At 39.9% G+C, this 22,747-nt stretch overlaps 3 protein-coding genes across 6 annotated transcripts in view; 1 reads left to right on the top strand and 2 right to left on the bottom strand.

The window, feature by feature from the left end:
- Window positions 1–1,451: 1,451 nt before the first annotated feature.
- tlnrd1 (talin rod domain containing 1) lies at window positions 1,452–4,476 on the bottom strand. The gene has a single exon (XM_032561205.1). The coding sequence runs from the start codon at window positions 3,102–3,104 to the stop codon at window positions 2,040–2,042; it is 1,065 nt and encodes a 354-aa protein (XP_032417096.1). The 5' UTR covers window positions 3,105–4,476; the 3' UTR covers window positions 1,452–2,039.
- A 2,694-nt stretch (window positions 4,477–7,170) lies between these two features.
- Window positions 7,171–13,110, top strand: mesd (mesoderm development LRP chaperone). The gene is made up of 3 exons (XM_032561537.1): window positions 7,171–7,351; window positions 7,863–8,095; window positions 12,534–13,110. Exons 1-3 carry the CDS (start codon window positions 7,196–7,198, stop codon window positions 12,796–12,798), a joined length of 654 nt encoding a protein of 217 aa, XP_032417428.1. The 5' UTR covers window positions 7,171–7,195; the 3' UTR covers window positions 12,799–13,110.
- Window positions 13,111–20,699: 7,589 nt separating this feature from the next.
- cemip (cell migration inducing hyaluronidase 1) overlaps window positions 20,700–22,747 on the bottom strand; it is a 214,942-nt gene continuing 212,894 nt past the window's right edge. For all 4 annotated transcript variants that reach the window (XM_032561532.1, XM_032561533.1, XM_032561534.1 and 1 more), the window contains one exon: window positions 20,700–21,343. In XM_032561532.1, coding sequence (XP_032417423.1) covers window positions 21,216–21,343 — 128 coding nt within the window. In that variant the 3' untranslated portion in view covers window positions 20,700–21,215. The remainder of the gene's footprint in view (window positions 21,344–22,747) is intronic.

Genomic DNA, 22,747 nt, shown 5'->3' with positions numbered 1-22,747 from the left:
CAGTGAGCAGTATTCTGGATCAAACGCAGGTCATCTGTGATTAGATTTTTAGGTACAATAGTGGCCCACCTCAAATAATGCATCAAACTAAATATAAGGATACGTAAAGGGTTTGCTGTGTCTCTGTCAGGACTTGGCCTTTGGGGCAGGTGGGTTGGGTACGCAGACTGATGGGCTTGTTTCTTTAAGTTTGGGTGATCGACAATCGGTCCATAGTTACAGCCCATCTCATCGACCGATCTTTTTTACCACTGCAAAGGTCTGAGAAGACTACATTTCACAACTGTTGTCAACTTTGCAACTTTGTTGCTATATTTAGTACAGAAGCAAATCAGGCTTTTTAAATATTGGCGATCCACCAGGAAACTGCAATGTTTGCAGAATAGGTACTTTGTTTTAGTAACAGAAATAACAGTTAGTCCTGCTGATACTCTCATTGTTCATCGTGGGGCCCCCCACCTGGATAATGGTAGGGGAAACACTGGTTTGTGATGGTAAATGTGGGTTCTGCTTTATTTTATTTCACTCTTTCCAATGAATATTTTCATCTATTCATTAGTTATTCAGATTAATGATTCTAAATGGCCATTTTTAAAATTTCAAATAAGAAACATTATCTGTGTCATTTATGATGTTCTGTCATTCTCACTGAATCATAGACAAGTCACAATGACATTGTTTCCAGTTCCAACATCTCAGCTACAATGTTTCAAAATCATTCATCTACGATCTGAGCTCAGCTTCTATTACCTACACCATAGATTTTTACATCCTTGTTTCCAGCATGCAGAATATAATTTAAGTATATAAAACTGGATACCTTATTTATTTATTGCTACTGTTTCAATTTTTTATTTATGAATATGCTTTTTGCTATTGTTGTGAATTTGACTGAAACTGCTCTCTTTATTCTGAAGCTCTTTGGATCAGTTTAGTAAATGGGAGCAAATCAACAATCACCCAATAAAAACTAGGCCAGGTGCTACAACCTTTACAATCCAAAGAGACATTTTTGTTCTAAGTCCAGCTTAACAAAACTCATTTAGAGCCACAAATGTTATCTGACCTTTGGAAAAGGAGAAGACTCGTAAGTTCTGGCAAATATCTACTGTAGGAAAATTTCTGTTGTAATTTTAAAAAAAAACCTCCCATTTTATTTTTTTAAGTAAAAGAAGCTGTCTTGTGCTGGTCTTATTGGAATTATTAGCAAAAGTCAAAACTGCTACAATTTATTCCCATGAACTAATTTAAACTCATACATAAAAACCTTTAACTAAGGTACACACCTTAAAAAGGGCTTTAAAGATTGTCATACTTAAAGTCTCTTTAAATTATTGGATGAAGTCTATATTTCATACTTTATGCTCATGGTTTTTTTTAAAAATAATCCTGTCTCTGTTTCTCTCTCTCTCCCTCTGAAAAATTTTTAGTCAAATACTATTAACCAAAAATAGGTTGTCAAAAACAACTGTTTTATTAGCTGAAATAAATACTCCATTACATGCAAGGTCAAAACACTTCAAAGTACTATAGGAAGTCTGGTAAATAGTGTAAAACCTACAGCACACACTCACAGCAGCTTTTTGACAATTTTAGATTCACACTTGTTTAAAAAAATACAAGCACTGAAACATTTCCTCCAATCTGATGCAGAACATATAGCCAAATATGTCCAGAAGCGAGTGAGGCTACATCCATCACTCCAGCTTTTGTCTTCACTGAGGTAAAATTTCCAGTCTGAAGCTGCGGTCCGTTGGCTGGGGGTGAGCGGTCAGCTGACCCTGGATCACGGAGGTCACGTTGACAAGGTTCAAGCCACATCCAGCACAGCACAAACCCTGTAGTGGTTGTTTCAGTGACTTGGTACACTCAAACACACTTGAGCCACCCACCAATCTCACCTACACATGCAAACACACCCCGATAAGGCTGCTCCAAATCCGATGGTGGAAACATTGGAACAGGGGTGATCCAGGTGAGCCTCTTTGCTGGGTCACAAAACAAAAAGGAGGCGAGAGGGCAAGCAGCCATTACCTGAACTAATTCACAGAATGAGAGTTTACTGGTGGCAGAGCCCTGGGAGAAGATCGTTCTCTTAGTGCTTGAGTGAGCAGAGTGCAGCCGTCAGACACGGCACATGCTGAGTTACGCAGACGCTCTCGGTAGTCTGCCATTTTGGAGCTGCTCTCAAGATGCTGAGCGACGTCTCGCAGGCCCTGAGTGAGGAGGACGCAGGCTGAGACCACACTCATGGCCCCCCCCAACACTGCAGTTTGTACCCCCTTTCCTTCGGCTGAGACACTTGCAGCTCTTCCCAGGAACTGAGGCTCTGTGGCAAACCCAACCAAGGCGCTGACCGCCTGGACCAGAGCAGCACTAAAAAGGATGCATCGATTTCTGGTCAGCTCACTGGGCTGGGTTTTAACTTCTTTAATGCAGGCCAGGAAGGCAGTGCCACTTGTGCTTATGCTCTTCACACTCAACTTGAACTGCTCTTTAGCAAAGCGGTCCCTGGATCTCTCACTGGCTAGCAATGAGATATCCGTCAGAGTCTTGAGATTGGTGGAGATGTTTTGGGAAAGCTCAAGAAGAACCTGAGGGGTGAGATCTGCCAGGGGAGAAACTCGGAGGATGCTGCAACTCTGTTCCACCTCATGTCGGCAGCGTGTCACCTTGTAGCGATCAACTAAACCCGACAGACAGGGCTGTGAGCCAGGGTTCTCCACAGCTGCCAGGTAGGCAGCATGCGTCGAGCACTCAGTCAGAGAAACCACCAAGTCGGCCATCTCCAGGAGGCGGTCCCCCACCTCTGTAAAGCGACCCATGTTAAGCTGGCACTGGATGTCGTGGGTGAGAATGGAGAGCTCTTTAGTTCTGGCAATGACTGTGTCACGGCACTGGTCAAAGGTGTCAGCCAGTGCAACACCTTCAGAGGTCAGGACCGGCCGGGTCTCACTGGACAGCAACAGCAGGTCAGCCACCATCTGCACTTTGGCCTTACATGCATCACAGATGAAGGAGAGCCGCTTCCTCTGCTGCACACTGCCACTCAGTGGGCTGCTTGATCCCTCACAAGTGGATCTGCCAGAGCCGCTGCTAGCCATAATGATGAAGGTGAAAGCTTTGCTTATTTCAAGCTTTCTACTGCTGCATTTTTCAGGTTAAATGCTCTTTTATTTTCTTTGGGGTTTTTTTTTTACAAACTTGTCAAACAGTCTTCCTTGAAGTTCCTTCATGTACAGCTCAGCATTTGTAGATAAAGTTTTCTCCTCAGGACTGTGAGCTGAGTGTAAAGACATCTACGCAATTACTGCACTGGATATTAAGATGATTTAGGATCAAACCTTTTCATTTGATATGGCTTATTCCCAGCTGAGTGCCTGGGATATTGATTGTAAAATAATGATAATAACAGTAACAAGTGTATTAACAGAACAGGGTCTCTAGCACTTCTCAGTGAAACAGATTCTACACACTTAACTTGAAACTTGCTTCTAATTAAATGCCCCAAACAAAACTATCTGTTATTATCAGAAGTGTAGTCGCAGGTTCTGGTGGAATAAAAATCACACAGTTTCCTCCCGATCTCCAGAACACACACACTGCAGTTCCACATGTTTTCTCCTCTCCTTTAGCTACAGAACTCTCACAAAGCACAGCTCAACATTAGCTAACAGTCTTTTGCAGTGTTTCTAAGTTACAAGCATTTTGCTCCAACATGAGGCTTGTAACTGGACCGCAAACTTGTCCACAGTGAGAGTGACCTGTTCATGCTGGTTCCGATCCGGGCTCCCTCCGTGCAGCTCTTCAGGACAGCGGGGACTTTGGGCTCGCTCTCCAGCACCATTGTTTTAGCAGTTCCAACGAGAAGAGGGCAACAAACAACAACAACAACAACAAAAAAAAACTCTTTCAGTCTGTTTTTAACCTCTTCCTTCTCAAACTGAGCCCTGGGTTCGAAGCTATCGGCTGCTCCGGATGCTTCGGCATCATCCGTCAGTTACTCTGCGCTCCTCCTCCGCTCCTTCCAGTTTGAGCCTGGACCCGGTGCAGCCCCACATTTCCTCTGCAGGGACTTGCTGCTGTCCATGCTACTCGGTGCTATTTCAGTCCATAGATGACCTGTTCTAGAACCACAACATCGTAAAAATGCGAAAAGGAAGTTCGGTGTTATTCCCAGAGATCCAAAGTAATCCTGCGCGCTCCCGCTGCATTACTATGAGGAAGCAGGGAGGGTGTGGTCCGCTGAGAGGCTGTTGGTCCGGACAAAGTTTCAGCAAACGAAGCACACAAAAAATCCTCCTCGTTGATCTTACTTTCCAACAAGACAGTGAGTCGTTATTGTCTGACTTTGGCGAAGATCATCTGTTGGATGTTCGATGGCTTCACAAGCACTTTTAGTTTAAAGCCTGCCGCTGTGGCTCAGCCTCTGGGCGTCAACAGCGGCGCTAGCCTAGCAATAGACCGGAAGTTAGTGTTTTTAAAAATAAGAGCTGACGGGCCAGACAGCTGCAGAAACTGTGCAACACTTTGGCCTGAACTCAAAGGAGGCGGAGAAGGAATATTGAATCATCTTTTTTCTTGGTCTCATTTAAAATTCAAAATGCCTATTTTTTTTTAATTAGAAATTGAAAGTCTTACTGTTGATCTGACTATAAAAAAAATACTAAGATTAAAAAAGAATAATAAAACGTGAGTCTTTCAGGGCGCAGGGGAAGCTTAGATTAATATGTATTAATTATCATGTTCTACACTTCTGAAATTGTAAATAAACTGAACTTATATAGCGCTTTTCCAATTATTTTGATCACTGAAAGCACCTTACATTCACAAACACACATTTATACACCGATGCGGTACAAATAGGCAACAGGGGGTTAGTATCTTGCCCAGGGACACATTGACATGTGGCAGGAGGAAGCTGGAATCGAACCTGCAACCTTCCGATCACAAGACCCACAGAGCCACAGTATATGTTTCTTTGCAAAATAGTGATCAGTTGGTTAGATTTTAAAGCTTTTGACTATTCTTAGAATAGTGCTTTTCACTTTCATGTGAAAGTTGCTTTAAAAAGAAAGCCAATTCCACCAGAACCTTTCTCCACATCAACACTCAGTGGGGTTTCCTGTTCCACTGCTGTGACAAAGTAACATTTAAACATAATTGGAATAAAAGCTAGTTAAATCCCAGAGATGAAGATAAGTTTAGTGAGACTCACTTTCCTCTCCCATCCTGTTTCCTCCATCTTTCTCCTCTTCGTTAGTTCTCTTGCAGATGACTACCACAGCCAAAGTTTGATTACGGGTCTGATGTAAAATAGCAGTGGCATCCATGTGTTTGACACCACACAGTGTTAGACCATTAATGGACAAAACCACATCTCCTTTTTGAATGGTTCCCTCTTGAGCTGCCAGTCCGCAGGGGAACACCTTGTGCACCTGTATGGCAGATTGGGTAAGTTTTAAACACTGACAAAATGCTAAATTTATCAGATTTGATCAATCCCTCCATCATTTCCTGACTCCATAAAGGAAAGAGTCCAACACAAGCTGTGTTTGGATTGGGTTCAGCAGATCCAGACTGAACATTGTTGGGCCATATAGATAACACTTTGAGGATCCCCTTGACTGTCTAACATACTCTCCCAGAATGAAGCAAAGCTTTCTTTTATTTTGGAGGAGCGCTGTGTGGCATGTCCCATTATTTGACAGTTGTGGTAGGTTTGGAGGAAACTTTTTAAATTGATTGTTTTTGATAATTTAGCATGTGCTGATGTGGGGGTTTTATGCAGGGCCACACAATTAGTAATGTTCTGTGTCTAGGCGAGTAGCTAATAGACACTGCAGGCTTTACATATTTGTGTTTTTAATCAAACTACATTGCATGGTTTTGTTTTTTATATTCTTGTTTTTGTCAGACAGGTTGACAACAGAACCTTCAGATTTGACTTTGAGTGTTGGCTTATGTGAGCCTTGACTCCAGAGGAATTTAGCAGGGGAGGTCTTGTGCAAAAATCTGTTCCCCTGTGTCAGGAGCGCGCAGCCAGAGAGGGTTCGTTCATTTTTACGCCGCTTCTGTCCGATTTTTTGGTAAAACAGCTCATATAATCATGTCAAGGTTGTAACTTTCAGCTCAATCAGCAGCTAAAAAAAGGAAAATAAATAAACAAGGTCTTGCGTAGAGTTCTTCTTTACACAATTTTGTGTTGTTTCTTTAATGGCCAAGAGAATCAGGCTTTTTCCTACTTTTGTCACTTAAGCCTGACAAAAAAAACTCAGTCACCAACAGGGCCGTGCAGAGACCTTTGGAGGGCGGGGGCTCAACTTTGAACAACATCTTAAAGAAACCTGCACGCTCCCATAAAGATCAGGACTTTTGTTCATTTTTTTTATTACTTCATCTTTCACCTTTGAATATTTCCCAGAGTTCTGTTCAATCCATAATCTGAACATAGAGGACTGTCTATCTAAAGAAGTGGTCTTAAACTGCAGTCCTCATCAGCCAGAGTCCTGCTACTTTTAGATTTGTCCCTTGCCCTAAATACGTGCATAAAGTGCCAAAACTCCCTCATTTAGCATGCAGTCAATATCTACATAACTCTGCTAATGAGCTTATATTGGAGCCACGTGTACTGAAGCAGAGAGACATCTAAAAGTTGCAGGACACTGACCCTGGACTGGAATTTGATACAGGTGACCTAAACTGGAGGAGAGCATTAATCAGAAAAGCAGGGACACAATACTGAACTTTGGTACTGAAGAACTTTGATGAGTGATCAGACAAGGCTTTTTCTTCCTTGTCAATATCTAAATGACCTAATTTAAGTGTTTCTCTGTAACTGTAACACATGAGGAGTAACAATAAAAATGGATTCAAGATCAACTCAATTAAAAGTTGTTACTGGCCACCAGGTATTAGAGAGATTTGATTGGATTTGATGGAAACACAGATCTTCGAGGTGGTTTCACTCTCTTTTTCTCTCTCACTCTCTCTTTTTTCCTCTCTCTTTGTTTCTTTCTCTCTGTCTCTCTCTACTATGACATGAACAAACTTATTTTATGAACAAACTGATAAGAGTCACAAAGTCAGCTTTATTTTGAAATCTTGTAGCCCCGGTTGTGCGCCATCTCTGACACGCCCCTGTTGGCTCGTGACCGGTTGATTTGTGACCAATCACAGCACACCATCTGTAAACATGGCGTCTTTCTGCAAGTTGGCATTTGTAGTTATTCTGCTCTGTACATGTTTGCTATATATTTCAGCAACAGACAGTACAGGTAAACCTAAGAAAAAGAAGGACATTCGAGACTATAATGACGCGGATATGGCGCGGCTTCTGGAACAGTGGGAGGTTTGTGAACTTCCTGGTTTACATTTAAATGTTAGCCTGCTTGTTATGTGTCCAGGACTAATAAAACTTCCTTAGTAACCGTTGCTTGATACAATTTTCAAAGAAAATATAGTGATCAATAATAATCTAACAGAAAAAGCGGGTTTATATCACCCATCACCATCAGACAACATGAAGAATTTGATGGTGGTGGCAGTTAGAGTTTTCAGGATGTACAACTGCCTGGTTCGGGGGAACGGGTGCTACAGTAGCCCTTTGTTGGGAGGTGTTACTATATACATGAAATTGTTTGAATTGAAGAGAGTTCTTCACTGTCAGCGAATTTAGTAAAACCAGTGTCTATGTACTCTGTGGGGCCAACTGGCCACTACAAATTGTTACCTCCTGAAGCTTGTTTAATGGAACTAAATTTAAATCCTCAGCACAGGAGGAAATTGCAAAGTAAAGAATAATTTATAATTCAGACCACTAGGGTAATTCATGAGTTAAAGATAGACTCTCTGTCATACAGAAAGATGACGATATTGAAGAAGGGGACCTTCCTGAGCACAGACGGTCTCCTCCACCCGTTGATTTCTCCAAGGTGGATCCCTCCAAGCCAGAGGACCTTCTTAAGATGTCAAAGAAAGGCAGGACTCTGATGGTCTTTGCAACTGTGTCTGGAAATCCCAGTGAGAAGGAGACTGAGGAGATCACAGGCTTGTGGCAGGGAAGCCTCTTCAACGCCAACTATGATGTTCAGAGGTAATCACACAGTAAATTCTGTTCTTGTCAGAATTTTACATAGACTCAACCAGAGGCGATTCTAGGATCTGACCTTTAGGGTGCTTAGCCCAAAGCAGGGCTAAGACCCAGGAGAAGATATTCGTTGCTACTTTTTTCTAATTCTCATTGTTTATTTACATACATTCATATACATACAAAATAAAATAGTTTTGTCCAACTTAAACTGTTAACAACTACATACAGTACAGAAAAATTTAGAGACCACAAAATATTTGCTTGGAATTTCGGAGACATGTTGTCAGTAGTTCATAGAATAAAAGAACAATATTAATTTTACTCAAACATATACCCTTAAAAAGTAAAATCAATCACGTAAAGTAAAATTACCAGTTGGTAATTTTACTTTACTTTACATAATAATTTTCAGTTTCAAACTGAAAATTCTGTTTCAGTTTGTAACATAATTTCAAGACTACATCGTACCTGCCAACATCTGCTAACATTAGTGACACACAAGCTTTGGAGTGACAGTCTTAGTGGGATCTGGGTCATGTTCCCCCCAGGAATTAAAATAAAATTACTCATTTCCAGTCATTTGAAGAACATTTTACTAAATTCATAAGATTAATAAACCTAAAACCAGTTTATTATCTAGGTACAAGTTCAGGTTAATGACTAGTAGCAACTAGTCATTAACTTATTTGAAAATCATACTTAGAAATTGCATTACCATTATTTTTATCTGAATGTTATGTGGCTGTTGGCCTTTTTTCTTTAAACAAGAATGTTTGTCCATCTATGGAGAAGTAGGCATTGTGAGTCGAGGTTTTACTATTTCAGTTCACAGTTCTTGAAGTGAGTCTATCATAGTTTCAGTACCAAACACCTTTCTACTCACAGACACAGGAACAGCCTAACCCTAACATTCTGTACTGTTCCTTAGTTTTACCTCAGAGAGGTTTGGGAAATTAATTACAAAACAACACAACAGTCACTAATCGAACTTCAAACTTCTAAAAAGAGCAACAAGAGTAATTAACAAGGCTAAGGACCAGGATCAGACTTACCCATTATTTATCCAAATATTTTGCACACATCAGAGGTCGCACTAGACTTTTTTGTGCTCTGTCATTTTGACAGACAGCATTAAAAAAATGGTCATGTTCAATTTTTACCTGTCAAATTATAACCATATTAACATTGGCTATTTAGCCACATTTTTATGCGGTTTTGTTAATATTCACCTAGTTGAACCATGAATCCAGATCCTGTCGCACATAAAGCAGATAAAGGCATCTAACTTTTTCTCCATAGAGACAAAAACCACTGACTGTGGCCCCAATAAGTTATAGTAAATGAAATTAAACAACTCTACTTAAATTAAAAGCACTTCCTGCTGGGGTCTGAACGCACAGCCTCACAAATTCCTCCTGGTTGCATCTGCAGAGAAATCTGCGTTAATTCAGTTGGATCTGTCTGATCCAAACTGATCCCAATCAAACCATTTGAGCTCTGCTAGCTTTTTATCCTCTTCCTGAGTTCCACTCTCCTTCTTCCAGCTCCATTTGTTAAATTCACAGGATGAGTTGAGTTCAATTCTTCATAGTGGTGGAGCTGCGTCCGCATTGGTTGTGCAGTTAATTAGACTGCACATATTACGGTCTAATTAACTTCTGCACCTTTATTTATTTCCTCAAGATAAACTGCCAGCTCCTCTGTTTAGACTACAAATGGATTAGCTCAACATTGCATTCTCTTTAGTTTTCTCTGGTCTAGAATGGAGACTTGAATTAAAGGAGCCATTTCAACCAAAGGTTTGAAATGTGCTTCCTAACCAGACGCTCCAAAGCGTCCGGTCCATAACTCTTCAACATGCTGTCAGCTCCTGGTCAGAAAGACTCATTTAGTTCACTGTCAATGAGATGAAATTCAGAAAGGATTTTTCTTATTGATTGATTTTAGTTGCCTCTGGGATAAGCGTAAAAACTATAATATCTGCGCATGTGCACCATTCAAGGGTGTGAATTATAACCTGTCAAATGATGGATGGCTTTAAATTTTTTGGTCATTAAAAAACAAAGAAACGGTCGAATATGGAAAATATTCTGTTATCACAACCTTTGGAACACGTACAACATTTTGTACTGAACAACTACAAAGTACTCTTTCCATTAATTTCCATTAGTAAATATCACAAAAATAATACTAAATTAAGTACTACAATACCACTTAAAATGCCCATTGCAAAAAATGGGAAATTTAATTTGCAGATATCAAATTGCCATCTGAATAAAGGTGCTGATGATACAAGTCTGCCTACATATAGCTAGAATGATCTTTACTGATTTCTTTGAAAGCTGGTTCTGGCCCAAATTTACACAGGGGCCATTGGAGTTAGTGTTTTTTTATGGAGACACTAAAGGAAGAATGATTAAAAAAATAAAATAAAAAAAAAAAACAGAGCAATATTTCATTATTTGATATATTGAGTGAACCAAAGAGCCACTTGCATCTTCAGAGATTTGAGGTTGCAGATCCTGATCTAGCAGGTGGAAAGTGTGATCCTATCTCCATACAGCAGCTAAATGTACTATAATGTTTAATTCATTGTTAAAGTAAAAATGTGAAGGTTAAAAAAATCCACCACTGAATATTAACAAAAGATATTTATTTAGTATAATTTCTTTGGTTCCTCTGTTGGCCCCCGTCTAGAACCGCCCCTGGACTGAAGGTCTGGAGATTTTTTGGTTAATATGTTTTTCCTTCATTGATAGGATCTGAATAAACACGCAGAAAGTCCTAACAAACATTTTTTTAATGTAGGAAATATTTATGTACTTAATAGTACATAATGATTTCTACATGCATCAATATAATATATCTCATTAATATATTATTGTAAAAACATATCACTTCATAGTGAAATTGTGTTCTTCAATTGTGTTTTTGACATGGAAATTATAAAAAAAAAAAATAGTAATTAGCTCTGCTGAGGGGCCCCTTAGTGACCCTGGGGCCCTAGACGGCTGCTTAGTTTGCTTATGCCTTGGGCCGGCCAACTCCTTTTTTTATTTTCATGTGTTTGACAAGCTTACACTCACTTTCAGAATATGTAAATAACTCAAAATGCCCAAGTAGACGTGTTCATGGATTTGTCATGGCCAGTCACAGCACCAGAACGACAAAGAAAATAACAATATGTGAGTTAAGAGACTCATTTTTTATTTCAGGCTGAATTATATGTATTATCGGGGGCTGGAGGGGATTTCAAGTTAGCTGTTTATTAAATGGGTTAAGTGATCCTCAACTTGAAAAAGTTTGAGAAACACTGCTCTATACATTCATCAGTCTGAACTCTTATGTGAAATTGCTCATTTTATTTTTTTGGTTTTTGTCTGTACATTGCACAACTAAACAATATAAATACGGCTTATCATAGGAAATAAAATAAGCCTGCTTTAGGCTTCTTTCCTAAAATTACACATTTTGGGTCTTTATTAACATAGTGTTATTAAAATCCTCTGTATCTTTATGTTTGATTGGATTTAATAAGTTGAAATTAAAATCACCACCAACAAATATAATCCAATTTTTCACATTAGTTCCTCCAGGTTAGAACCTGGTGTCCTGTAGACACAGCTTATATTGGTCAGTTTTTCCCTATTTATTTCAATTATTAAACATTCATGCACTTTGTCTACAACAGCTGAAATTTTTCCACCACTTTATAATTCATGTCCACATACATGCTACACCACCCATTTTGTTTTTTCTATTCATACATCAGGTAGTTCAAAATCCATGTCCTTCTCTGTTGATCCATGTTTTTAATATTAAGAAGAGGTGTGACAATACAGACTTCTGTTGTTAAAGTGAATAATTGATATTCTGCTTTCAGTTGTTAAACATTGTTAAACTGCTCAACTGTAACCCTAATCAACAGTTATTGTTGATATGCAGGAGAAAAATATTTTCTCCTGCAAAAATATTATTTAAGTTGCATGACTTTGGACAATGTAATGTCCAAAGTCATGCAACTTATTGCACAGTTCCATGTGACGAAGAGCTTCTAGACCTTTAGGTGAATGGTCAGCATTGTCATCTGGTTTGGATGCATTGAGTGTCACTGATGATTTAATCTTTGACATATCTCATGATGAATAGCAACTTCATGCTTGTTTCGGTGTACTAAGTAACTTAAGTTACGTTATGTTAAGTTATGTTACTTGAGTTGTGTAATTTTTATTTTAAAAATATTTTACATATTTGTTAAAACTGTCACCATGTTGTGACAATATGAGACAGATAATTTGTGTAGAGCTTGATCTCCTCCACCTCTTCCTTGAGCTGTAATTACCGTCTGAAGGAGGAATTGCAGGAGATCATATTGTACAATGTTACAATATGATATGGTATATCACACTAGTGATACCACTATTTCTGTTTGTTCTTCCAGGTTTGTAGTGGGCTCAAACAGAGTAATCTTCATGCTGCGAGACGGCAGTTTGGCCTGGGAAGTTAAAGACTTCCTTGTGGCTCAACAGCGGTGTGCAGATGTTACGGTGGAGGGACAAGTGTTTCCAGGAAGCATGGCAAAAAAAGACAAAGCGAAAGAAACACAGCAGAATGAAGTCAACATCAAGAAAAAAGGCAGAAAAACAGAGAGCAAAACGCCAGATGTGAATGGAAATCATGCTAGCAATCTCAAGCAGGAGCTTTAATAGCATTCAAGATGGGAAGCTGACGAGCCACTTCCCATTTTCTGCTGACCTTGCAAAAAATGCAAGACATGTCGAAAGACATGTTGAAGGCCATATATGAGAGTCATGACAAGAAAAGCAGTTGTGTCCTCATAGTGATGTTGGCTGTAGGGAATTGTATTTGATATCTTTAACCTTGAAAGAAATCACTCACTGATTTATTTTTTTTTACATTTTGTAATTGCCAATAAATATTTAAATCATTTAAATGCTGTTGAGATTTTTGCTAAACGAGTGTCATCAGTGAAAACCAATAAAGGATACACACAATTACCAGTTGTACTTGTTTAGTTTTGATACAGTGACTCTTTATGCTCTTAGTGATTCATTATAAATGACCACATGCATTTCTCTTTATTTAAAAACATATTCAGACAATGGAAATAACATTTTTAAGAATTGAGAAGATGTCTCCTGACTCAGGCTGGTACCTTGATATGTCTGAAATCCCAAAATCTCTTGAAGAATCCGGTGGCCAATGATTTTGACCCTTGTCCAGTATAAATGCTTCCTGCCAAAATGATGGCTGGCCTGGTGATGTGGCAACCTTTGCATGTTTCTGTGTGCCAACAGAATACAGTAATGAGGATGGAAAACAGAAATTATAGGAAGTAAAAGAAAAAAGACATGATTTGATCATTGAAATGGTTGATCCTCCATCTCATGAAATGGCTGCCAGACTGAATAAAGGGCAGCGGAACATCTGAAATTGGAGAGGGAGCAATGGTGAGGATAAAACTGACTGATGCCAAGTGATGACATAGAAGACGTAGACTCACCGGCCACTTTATTAGGGACACCTTGCTAGTACTGCCTTCATTCTTCGTGGCATAGATTCAACAAGGTACTGGAAACATTCCTCAAAGAGACTGCTCCATATTGACATGATGGCGTCACACAGTTACTGCAGATTTGTTGGCTGTACATCCATGCATGGGCAGAAATCCCGGAGAGTCCGGACATATTGTCCCTCCCCACAAACAATATCAATATGAAGGAGGCAATAGAAACAAAGACTGAAATAAATCTGCCATCATTAAAACTTGTTTTTAGTCAGAGCCAAAAACACTTTTAAGTTTTTGTAAAAGTGTAGCAGATCTGTGACTCTGAACCAAACTGATATCTAAATAACATTTGAATCTTAGTTTAACTTCTATGGGTTGTTCACTGAGAAAAATACATGTTTGAGCATTATCATCATTTTTGGTCTTGCAGCTTGAACACATTAAAAACTTTTTAAACCACATTTTACGTTACATTTCACTGCAACTTTGTTGACTCACTCCCAAAATTGCTCTTAAGAAATGTTTCTTGTCCCCCCCAATAATGAGATGGGATTTCCTCTCATCACCAGCCTCATGATCCTCTGATCAGTTTATGTCCTCTTTAGCTCCTCTCCTGTTATTAATTTGCTCACCATCTTCATTCATCATGTCATTCAGTTTTTCCTCACTTTTTATTAAAGAAAAATTTCCACACCACTGATTTCTCACTGTTCAGCATGAATCAGCATCAGATTCTCTGTTTTCTTTCATAGTTATTATTTATGATTCACATTGACCGTTGTTGACCGCAATAAATAGAACCTGGCGATCCACTTTACCCTCACCACTGAGAGGAATTTTCTGAAGAATTTCAAGTGCATCCTGGGTGATGAAATGGCAAGCATGCGAATAGGGTCTGTGAGTTCGGAAGAAGATGGATTAAATAAAAGTGCCTTTGTTTCCTAATGTTGTGAAATGAGTGAGATGTTACCCAAAGACAGCTTGAAGCCTCTCATCAGTCCAGTGAGCGGGCTGACGCTTTCGCAGATGTTGACAAAGAACCAATGTGCTTGACTAAAATACACATTTATTTAAACATTTAACATACAAAACAATTTACTGTACAGGGAAACTGTACATGTGCAAAGTATTCAAGCTAAAGGAAATAAGAAAAGTGGAAAACAAACTCAGCTAGAACAGTTCTACAAATACAGGCATTGTTACTTTTCTGTTGCTCTAAATAAAGTAGTTATTTATTTATAAAAAACTTTATTATTTACTTTATCCTCATTTACATGATTCTGTAATTTATGTGGGTCACCAAGGTAACCTACTTGAACTGTTTGTTTTAAACAATCTAAATAGAGCAGTTAATTGATTGTAAAGTCTCTAGATCAGGGGAGCCCAAACTTTTTGAGAAAAATATCCACTTTTTCTCTCACCAGCCGGCTGAGATCTACCCCATGACATGAAGACATGAAAAATTGTAAATTAAACTGTAACAGGTTTGATATTTTTTTTTATATAGCAGAAATAATAAAGTGATAGAAAACCTAATGCAGTTTCTTCCTTAGTGAGATTCTGACACCAGGAGGTTCCTGGGAGGAGGTTACTGGTTCTCAGTCAGAAGCTGGTTGCAAACCTGAGGCCAGCAGGTGTCAGTCAGTTATGGTAGATCTGAACTTTGACTTCAATATGAGAAGCTACAGACTGATAGGAGGAACCAAAGAGATCTGTAAAGGCAGAAATTGGGATATAATTAATTTAATTTCACATAATTATCGCGGTAGAAACCATTTGTTTGTTAAAACTTAATTAAATATATTGATGTTTGTTGTGAATGACGTATACTCACAAACAAACGAGGTAATTAGTCCAAGTTTGTTGTTTAGAAATCACAGCGGCTTTAATGCGCCACAGCGAAGGTAAACAACCCGAACAACTTAAAACCACTCCTACCTTTTTACTGTCTCTCTTCCTTTACCATTTAAGCCAGGGGTCTCAAACTCGCGGCCTACGGGCCAACTGCGGCCCTCGGGACGATAGTTTGTGGCCCCTGCCTTAATATGACACAGCAGAGCAAAGAGAGACATCTAGAGTAGTGCAATCAACAACAAGCAGCCAAATCCCGAACCCTGGGGCTGCCCTTCCTCCCTTAATGTTACAGGAAACCCCAGAAGCACCCAGTGTTCAACCACACACACCTTTTACTGCAGAATTGGAAGTAATTCGGCAAAGGTCGGGTAATGCAGGCCCATTCAACACTTCAGCCATCCACGATTCAACTGTTAGGCATAGAGTAGGAGACATACATCAGCGCTCATCTGCGGCACATCCTATTTCACAGGATGCATATGGAGGATTTGGCCAGACTGAGAGTCGGCATGAGGTGACAAGGCAACCCCTACATGAAGCAGCCAAAGTTAAGCTGGCAACATATAACGGCAGAGAGGACTGGGACTCATTTTTGCTTCCCTTTGAACGTCAGGCTCGTAAATGTGGATGGACAGGGGCAGAGAGAGTAGATAAGCTTTATGAATGTCTCCGTGGAATTGCAATACGTTATGTCTGCTCCTTACCTGAACATATCCGTGAAGACTACACTCTCCTCAAAGAGCAGCTTACTCAAAGATTTGGAGTAAAAGACCCCCCCACCACTGTTCGCAGGAAGTTGGGAGAGCTGCGTCAGTGCAAAGAATCACCAGCAGAGTTTGCAGAGGAAGTGCGACGCCTGGTGAGTTTGGCATATCCAGGAACAGATTTATTACTCCAGGATCAGCTGGCAACTGATGTCTTCCTGAAAGGCCTAAGGAACCAAAAAGTAGCTTATGAAGTAATGAATCGTGACCCTCCATCATTGGCTGAGGCACAAAAGCTCGCTGAGGCCCACGAACACAATTTTAAAGCAACTCTGGGTCGTGAGGCTAAGATGAGAGTGGGGAGGGCCCGGCGTATTTCCTGGGCTGATGAGGGTGAAAATGTTCCTGACGACTTTTGCCCCACCTCCAGACGTCTCCAGAGCCCAAAGTATGTAACAGAGGATCAGTTTAAAATGCTTATGGACAAAGTGGAGCAGCTAAATTTGAAGTTAGAATGCCTTCAGACCGTGTCAGCTGATTGTGGAACTGCTACGTCAGTCTATACCAACAGAAAACAAGAACAAGAAAGTGACAAGATGGCATCACGGCAGCTACCTGCTCAAAATTCCCGAGCCCGGTCACCAAGCCCAAGCCAAATGAACAAGCCCATCTGTTTTCGTTGTGGTGAAGCTGGGCATATGATGAGGGAGTGTTCAAGATCACCGAGTCCAATTCGGCACAGAAACAATCCCAGGGAGTCTACCTCTGAATCTCACAGGGGCGTCGAAAGTAAGGAGGCTCAGCACTTCGCACCACAACTCGGACGTACAACTAAAAAGGGTCCTAGCTTACAAGTTGAAATGACTGTCAATGGCCTACCTGTTAAAGCAGTTGTTGACACTGGCGCAGAAGCCACAGTAATTTCAGAAGAAGTTTATAACATGCTGCCACAGGAAGCGAAGAAGCCGCTCAAGAAAACGTCTCTCCGTAATGCGGGAGTGGGAAGCAATATGCCTGCCCTGGGTGAGTTGGAGGTGACATTAGGAATCGGAAAACACAAGTTCAACTGGATGGTCTTTGTTGGGCAGATTCACGATGCCCTGCTCCTAGGCCTTGATGCAATGCAGGCAGCCAAGATGACCGTCTTTGCTGGTCGCCAAGTATTTGTGGGTAAAGAGCCACTCCCAGCTTGTGTCATTGGAGGAAGTGAGGGTGACTACTCTGTGGCCCGTGTGCTCCTGGAGGACAATGTCACACTACCACCAGAAAGTGAATGCATTGTCTGGGGAAAAGTTGATAAACCCAAACCTGGGCTTCCAGCTGTCCTGGAACCACTTAACATAACAGAAGCTGTCTCATCAGGAAGTGTTGCCATTTACATGGACCCCAGAGTTCCAGTTCGACTTTGTAATTTCTCAAATACCAACGCATCATTGCCCTGTGGAGTGTGTGTGGGCATTCTAGTTGAAACCTTCCCGGATGACCCCCTTATAATGCTGGATTTGGATGATAAACAACTACCAACCATGGCCGTGGAAGAGAACAGCCACACAGATAGCCCAAAGGTTGGAAGAGTTGAGAAAAATGCTCTAGATCTACCAGAGCACCTTCAAGCCCTCTATACAACATCCAGTGAGGCGCTCAGTGAAGATCAGCAGGTGAGACTAATTGATCTGCTCTTAAAGTACCAGTCTCTCTTTGCAGCCAATGATACAGATCTTGGCCAGCTCTCTGCTGTTACTCACAAGATAAACACTGGAGACGCAAGACCTGTACAGCAGCCAGTCAGACGGACACCATTGGGCTTTCAAGGTGAAGATGAAAGGCATCTCAAGGACATGTTGGAAGCTGGAGTAGTGGTACCATCATCTTCTGAGTGGGCTTCGCCAGTGGTACTCGTTTGTAAAAAAGATGGGGGGGTGCGCTGGTGTGTGGATTATCGACGCCTAAATGACCTCACTCTGAAGGATGCTTATCCACTGCCAAAGATGGAGGAGTGTCTTGATGTGCTGGGAGAGGCTACCATCTTCTCTACCCTCGATCTTCAGTGTGGGTACTGGCAGATCTCTGTAGACCCAAATGATCGCTGTAAAACAGCATTTATCACCCGCTATGGCCTCTATGAATATACCAGGATGCCCTTTGGCCTATGTAACGCACCTGGCATCTTTCAGAGAGCTATGGAGCGTGTTTTGCGAGGGTTTCAGTGGAAGATCCTCCTTACCTACTTGGACGACATTATTGTACTGGGCAGAGGTGTAGAACAAAACCTGCAACATTTGGCTGATGTTTTTGAACGCCTTCATAGCTACGGTCTAAAGCTGAAGCCAAAAAAATGTCAACTGCTAAGAGACAAAGTTTTCTTTCTTGGACATGTGGTCCTCCCTCAGTGCCAAGATGTAGTCCCATTACCCAAACACATGACCACTTCCCCTACACCAGCAGCAGATGAGCCTGGAAGTGACAGCGAAAAGAAAGCTCTGGTTGGGTCTCCGAAACTGCTGAGGAAAAAGGGCAAGCGTCAGGTTGCAGCCCGTAGAAGAAGGTTGGCTGTGCAACATCGGCAGCAAGATGAACCACATACCTCTGGATCTGAAGGAGACAAACAAGAACCCTGTATTCAAAAGACTCTTAGGGGTCGAGAAATACGGGCCCCCGCCCGCTATCAAAATGACTGGACTGAATAATTATCCTGCAGTAAGAGATGAGTTATGTTAAAGTTCCAATGTTTGCACTAGTAATGTTGCAAATGTGCATCTGGTTGTAAACTTAGCATGCCATAGTAGTTTGATGTTCTTTGAAAAGGGGGGTATATTGTATATTTCTGCTTATGCCAGCACTATTTTCCATGCTTGCTAGGTCGATCTGAGTTTAGGTGCGTTACTGTGCATTTATCTCGTTAACGGAACTCTGCATGCAGTGGGTGTGTGTTCCAGGGGAATGTTTTGGTGGTGGGACTGTTTTTTCTTTGGGGATGCTCGCTGACTCTGGTGTGGACGTTTAAAGTTCGTCTGCATCGGCGTTAGAGCACCTAAACCACCCAGCTGTACTCCTGTTTGGTTATCTTCATTAAAGAAGGATTAACATTATTCCCTCCTGGAGTGGTTATTATCCTGCACCTTTACAATCCATCCGCGGGCCCCGTTAACAATATTTTTACCCTTTTTGCTTTAAAACATCAATCATGTTAAACAAAATGTGACCCCCCCCCCCCCATTTTTTTTTTCACCAAAGAGACAGAAAAGCTAATAACAAAATAAGTAAATTAATGTTGCTGATTGCCTGAATATTGCAATCATGAAGTTGAAATTCATATTTGAATTTTTTTAACCAACTGTTATCCCTTTAATTTGTACTCAGTTTCACTGGACATTTTATATACACGACAGCTCAGGATGTTTTTATTTATAAAACTATTCTGAGTTCTGCTACTGATCTATCCTGTCTTTTAACAAGAAGACTTGAGACTTATGTTGAATGTTCTGCAGTTTGTTATCACCAAGTATGACTTGAACTGGGCAAGAAAGAAAAAAGAAAGGTTTTTGAACCTGGAGGGCTGCTGCTGTGTTGATCTCAGATCTCAGTGAAAATTAACTAAAATTTCACTGAATAAAGGTAAAATTAAAAAAAAATGTTAATCTGCCATTTAGAGCTTCAATGTTTATCAAGCAATGAAATTTTATTTGTATAGCTCCTTTCAGCAAGGCAAGGCATTTCAACGTACTTTACATAAAAACACAAAATACAAAGTCGACAAGATTTTGCACATCAGATTTCAGATTAATGTTTCATGATTATGTTTCAAATACAACTCTAAACAGGTGGGTTTTTAGTCGAGATTTAAGCTCTTTTTAGGTTTTCTGGAAGTTTGTTCCAGATTTGTGGTGAATGCTGCTTCTCCTCGTTTGGTTCTGATTCTGGATGCAGAGCAGAACCAGAACCAGAAGACCTGAGAGGTCTGGAAGGTTGATACAACAACAGATCTTTAATGTATTGTGGTGCTGAGCCGTTCAGTGATTTAGAAACTATCAACAGGATTTTAAAGTCTATTCTCTGAGCTACAGGGAGCCAGTGGAGGGACTTTAGAACTGGTGTTATGTGCTCTAACTTCCTGGTTTTAGTGAGAACGCCAGCAGCAGCGTTCTGGAGCAGCTGCAGCTGTCTGATTTTTTTAGGTAGACCTGTGAAAACGCTGTTGCAGTGATCAATATGAGTAAAGATAAACACGTAGATGAGTTTTTCTAGATCTCACTGAGACATTAGTCTGTAATCCTGGAAATGTTCTCCATAAAGGCTTCATAGACTTTGACCTGAACCTTTAGAGCCACATAAAGACAGTTACAGAGTCCATCACTCCACCCAAATTTCAGGCCTGGTTTGTAGTTGTAATAACTGAAACCCTTCATTGATCCTCTTTAGGTAAAAAGATAATAACTTCAGTTTTGTTTAACATAACCCTTGCTAGCCTTTCTCGGTCATCTTTGGAAACTACCAAAGAAACTTAATATAACTTTATGAATAACATTTTTAGTGGTCATGGTTATACTAAAAGTAGATGTTAGAATTTACAGCTTTAAATTCCATCTGCCTGTCAAGTGAAAAAAGGAGAAAAACCATTTCCATTTCTTATGTCTAATAATTTTTCCAAAAGGTAAAAGTTTTGTTAACTAAAAATTTTAATTTTTTCGAGATGACGTATTCTTGGTTATAAGTAAGATTACAAAAGATCGTGACAAACAAATGTCCAAAGAATACATTTACATCTCTTTGCTGAGCACTGGCCTACGTTTTTTTAAAAAACAATATTTATTGTCAGCAGAAGTCCACATTTCTTCTGACTGCAGTGAACATTGCTGCCATGTGTGAGAACATGAGACACATCAAAACAATTGTGGAAACTTGTCCTCTGGTTGGAGGTCTTGAAATCTTTGTTGTCCACCACATTCTCCTGGTCTTCAGCTTTTCAGTCTTGGAGTTACAGCAGGAAGTGTTTCCATGTTATCAATATCTTACCTTCCTTCATTTGGCCTGCAAATTATAATTTGAACTTGCAAACAATAGGGACTGGCAAGACCTGATGGATCTTTGCTTGGTCACTGCTGATCTCCAATTTTACCCAGTCGGGGTAGAATGAGCCTTTGAAACCCACAAATGCCAGTTTTTCTGCAAAAGATAAGCAGCATAATTTCATAAGGCTATTTATTGTGCAATTTAGTGCCTAATACATTTTTTGAATAGTCTTTAATTTAAAATATGAATCAATTTTTTAAATTTAATTCTACTGTCAGTTGCTATCTAAATTAAGTATAATTTAAAGCTGACCAGGACTGCTAATCAACATTAACTTTTCCTGCTGCTCTTGAAATATTTCTCTGCCAGGAATCCTAGCTGAAAAATAGTGGAAATGAGAGAAAGTGACATCAGATTTATATAGCGCTTTTCAGGATGTATCAGTCCTTTCCATTCTCACACTTCTTGTGTGGCACACAATCCAGCTGTATCGCACCATTGACCCTTCTGAGGGTGGGTCTTGCCGAGGGACACAACAATCTTTTGTGGACTGAACTCATCAATTGCAGCCCCCATGGCCCCCATCGGGGATTTCATTCTGTAGCCATGAAATATTCTCTATACTCTGGCTGAGTTCAGGGCTTGAAGTTCATCCAACAATCTCACATTGCCTGTTATGATTCATGGAACAGATCATTTGAACATCAAACAAGATAACATGTTTTAGACATTTTAGAAATGTCGGAGGAATTCAGATTCTTGGAACTTTTGCACTGTATGTAAATTATTCATGATTTTACTACTGGAGCAGAGGCCATAACTCTTTTACCACTGCAGCTGTGGTTCTTTTTTCACAGGTCTTGATTTGAACATTTATTGATATTTTTTTATTTATTACTATTTTTAATCTGTTTTTTGTTGTCTGGTCAGGTAGATGATGCGTTCAGAGAGTACAACAGATAATTAAGGATCAGACTTCTTGATCTGGAAGAAGTCTGGAAATCCACTCTACTGATGTGCATTATTCTTATTATTCTTATTCTTATTATGTTGACTAACATGGACTTTTAGTATGCAATCACTAAAATTAGCCAAAATGATAAGGTTAGCTTAAATGCTGTGAGTAGCATGTGTGGCATCACCAGCATGTTGATTTACATTGTTGATGTATATTAACAATGCTGATTTAAATGGTTTATTATTAAATATGATAGACATATTTAATAAATAAAAATTTACAAGAGTAACTAAGCAAGCATTTTAGTATCATTTTAGACTCTCTCTTTCTCTTTTTCTCTCACCTAAGAGATGGGGGAAAGAGAAAGAGATTTTTTAGTCTTTATTTTCATATGTGTCACAAATGGGCTTACAAGACACAATACAAACAAAACACATTTATATTTTTTTAAAATGATAAAAGTTGAGTAGAAGTCGACTCGTCACAGTGATGTCATAGAAAGCAGACAGGAAGTGGACAGACATAAATATTCTTTAGACAAAAAGCATTGTCTTTCTAAGGTGTGGAGTCTTCAAAAAAATACTCAAATAACATCATCC

This window comes from Xiphophorus hellerii, chromosome 4 (genome assembly GCF_003331165.1).
Source record: "Xiphophorus hellerii strain 12219 chromosome 4, Xiphophorus_hellerii-4.1, whole genome shotgun sequence".
NCBI classification, from domain to species: domain Eukaryota; kingdom Metazoa; phylum Chordata; class Actinopteri; order Cyprinodontiformes; family Poeciliidae; genus Xiphophorus; species Xiphophorus hellerii.
Note: the sequence above shows the minus strand (reverse complement) of the source record. Positions and strands in the feature narration are given on the sequence as shown.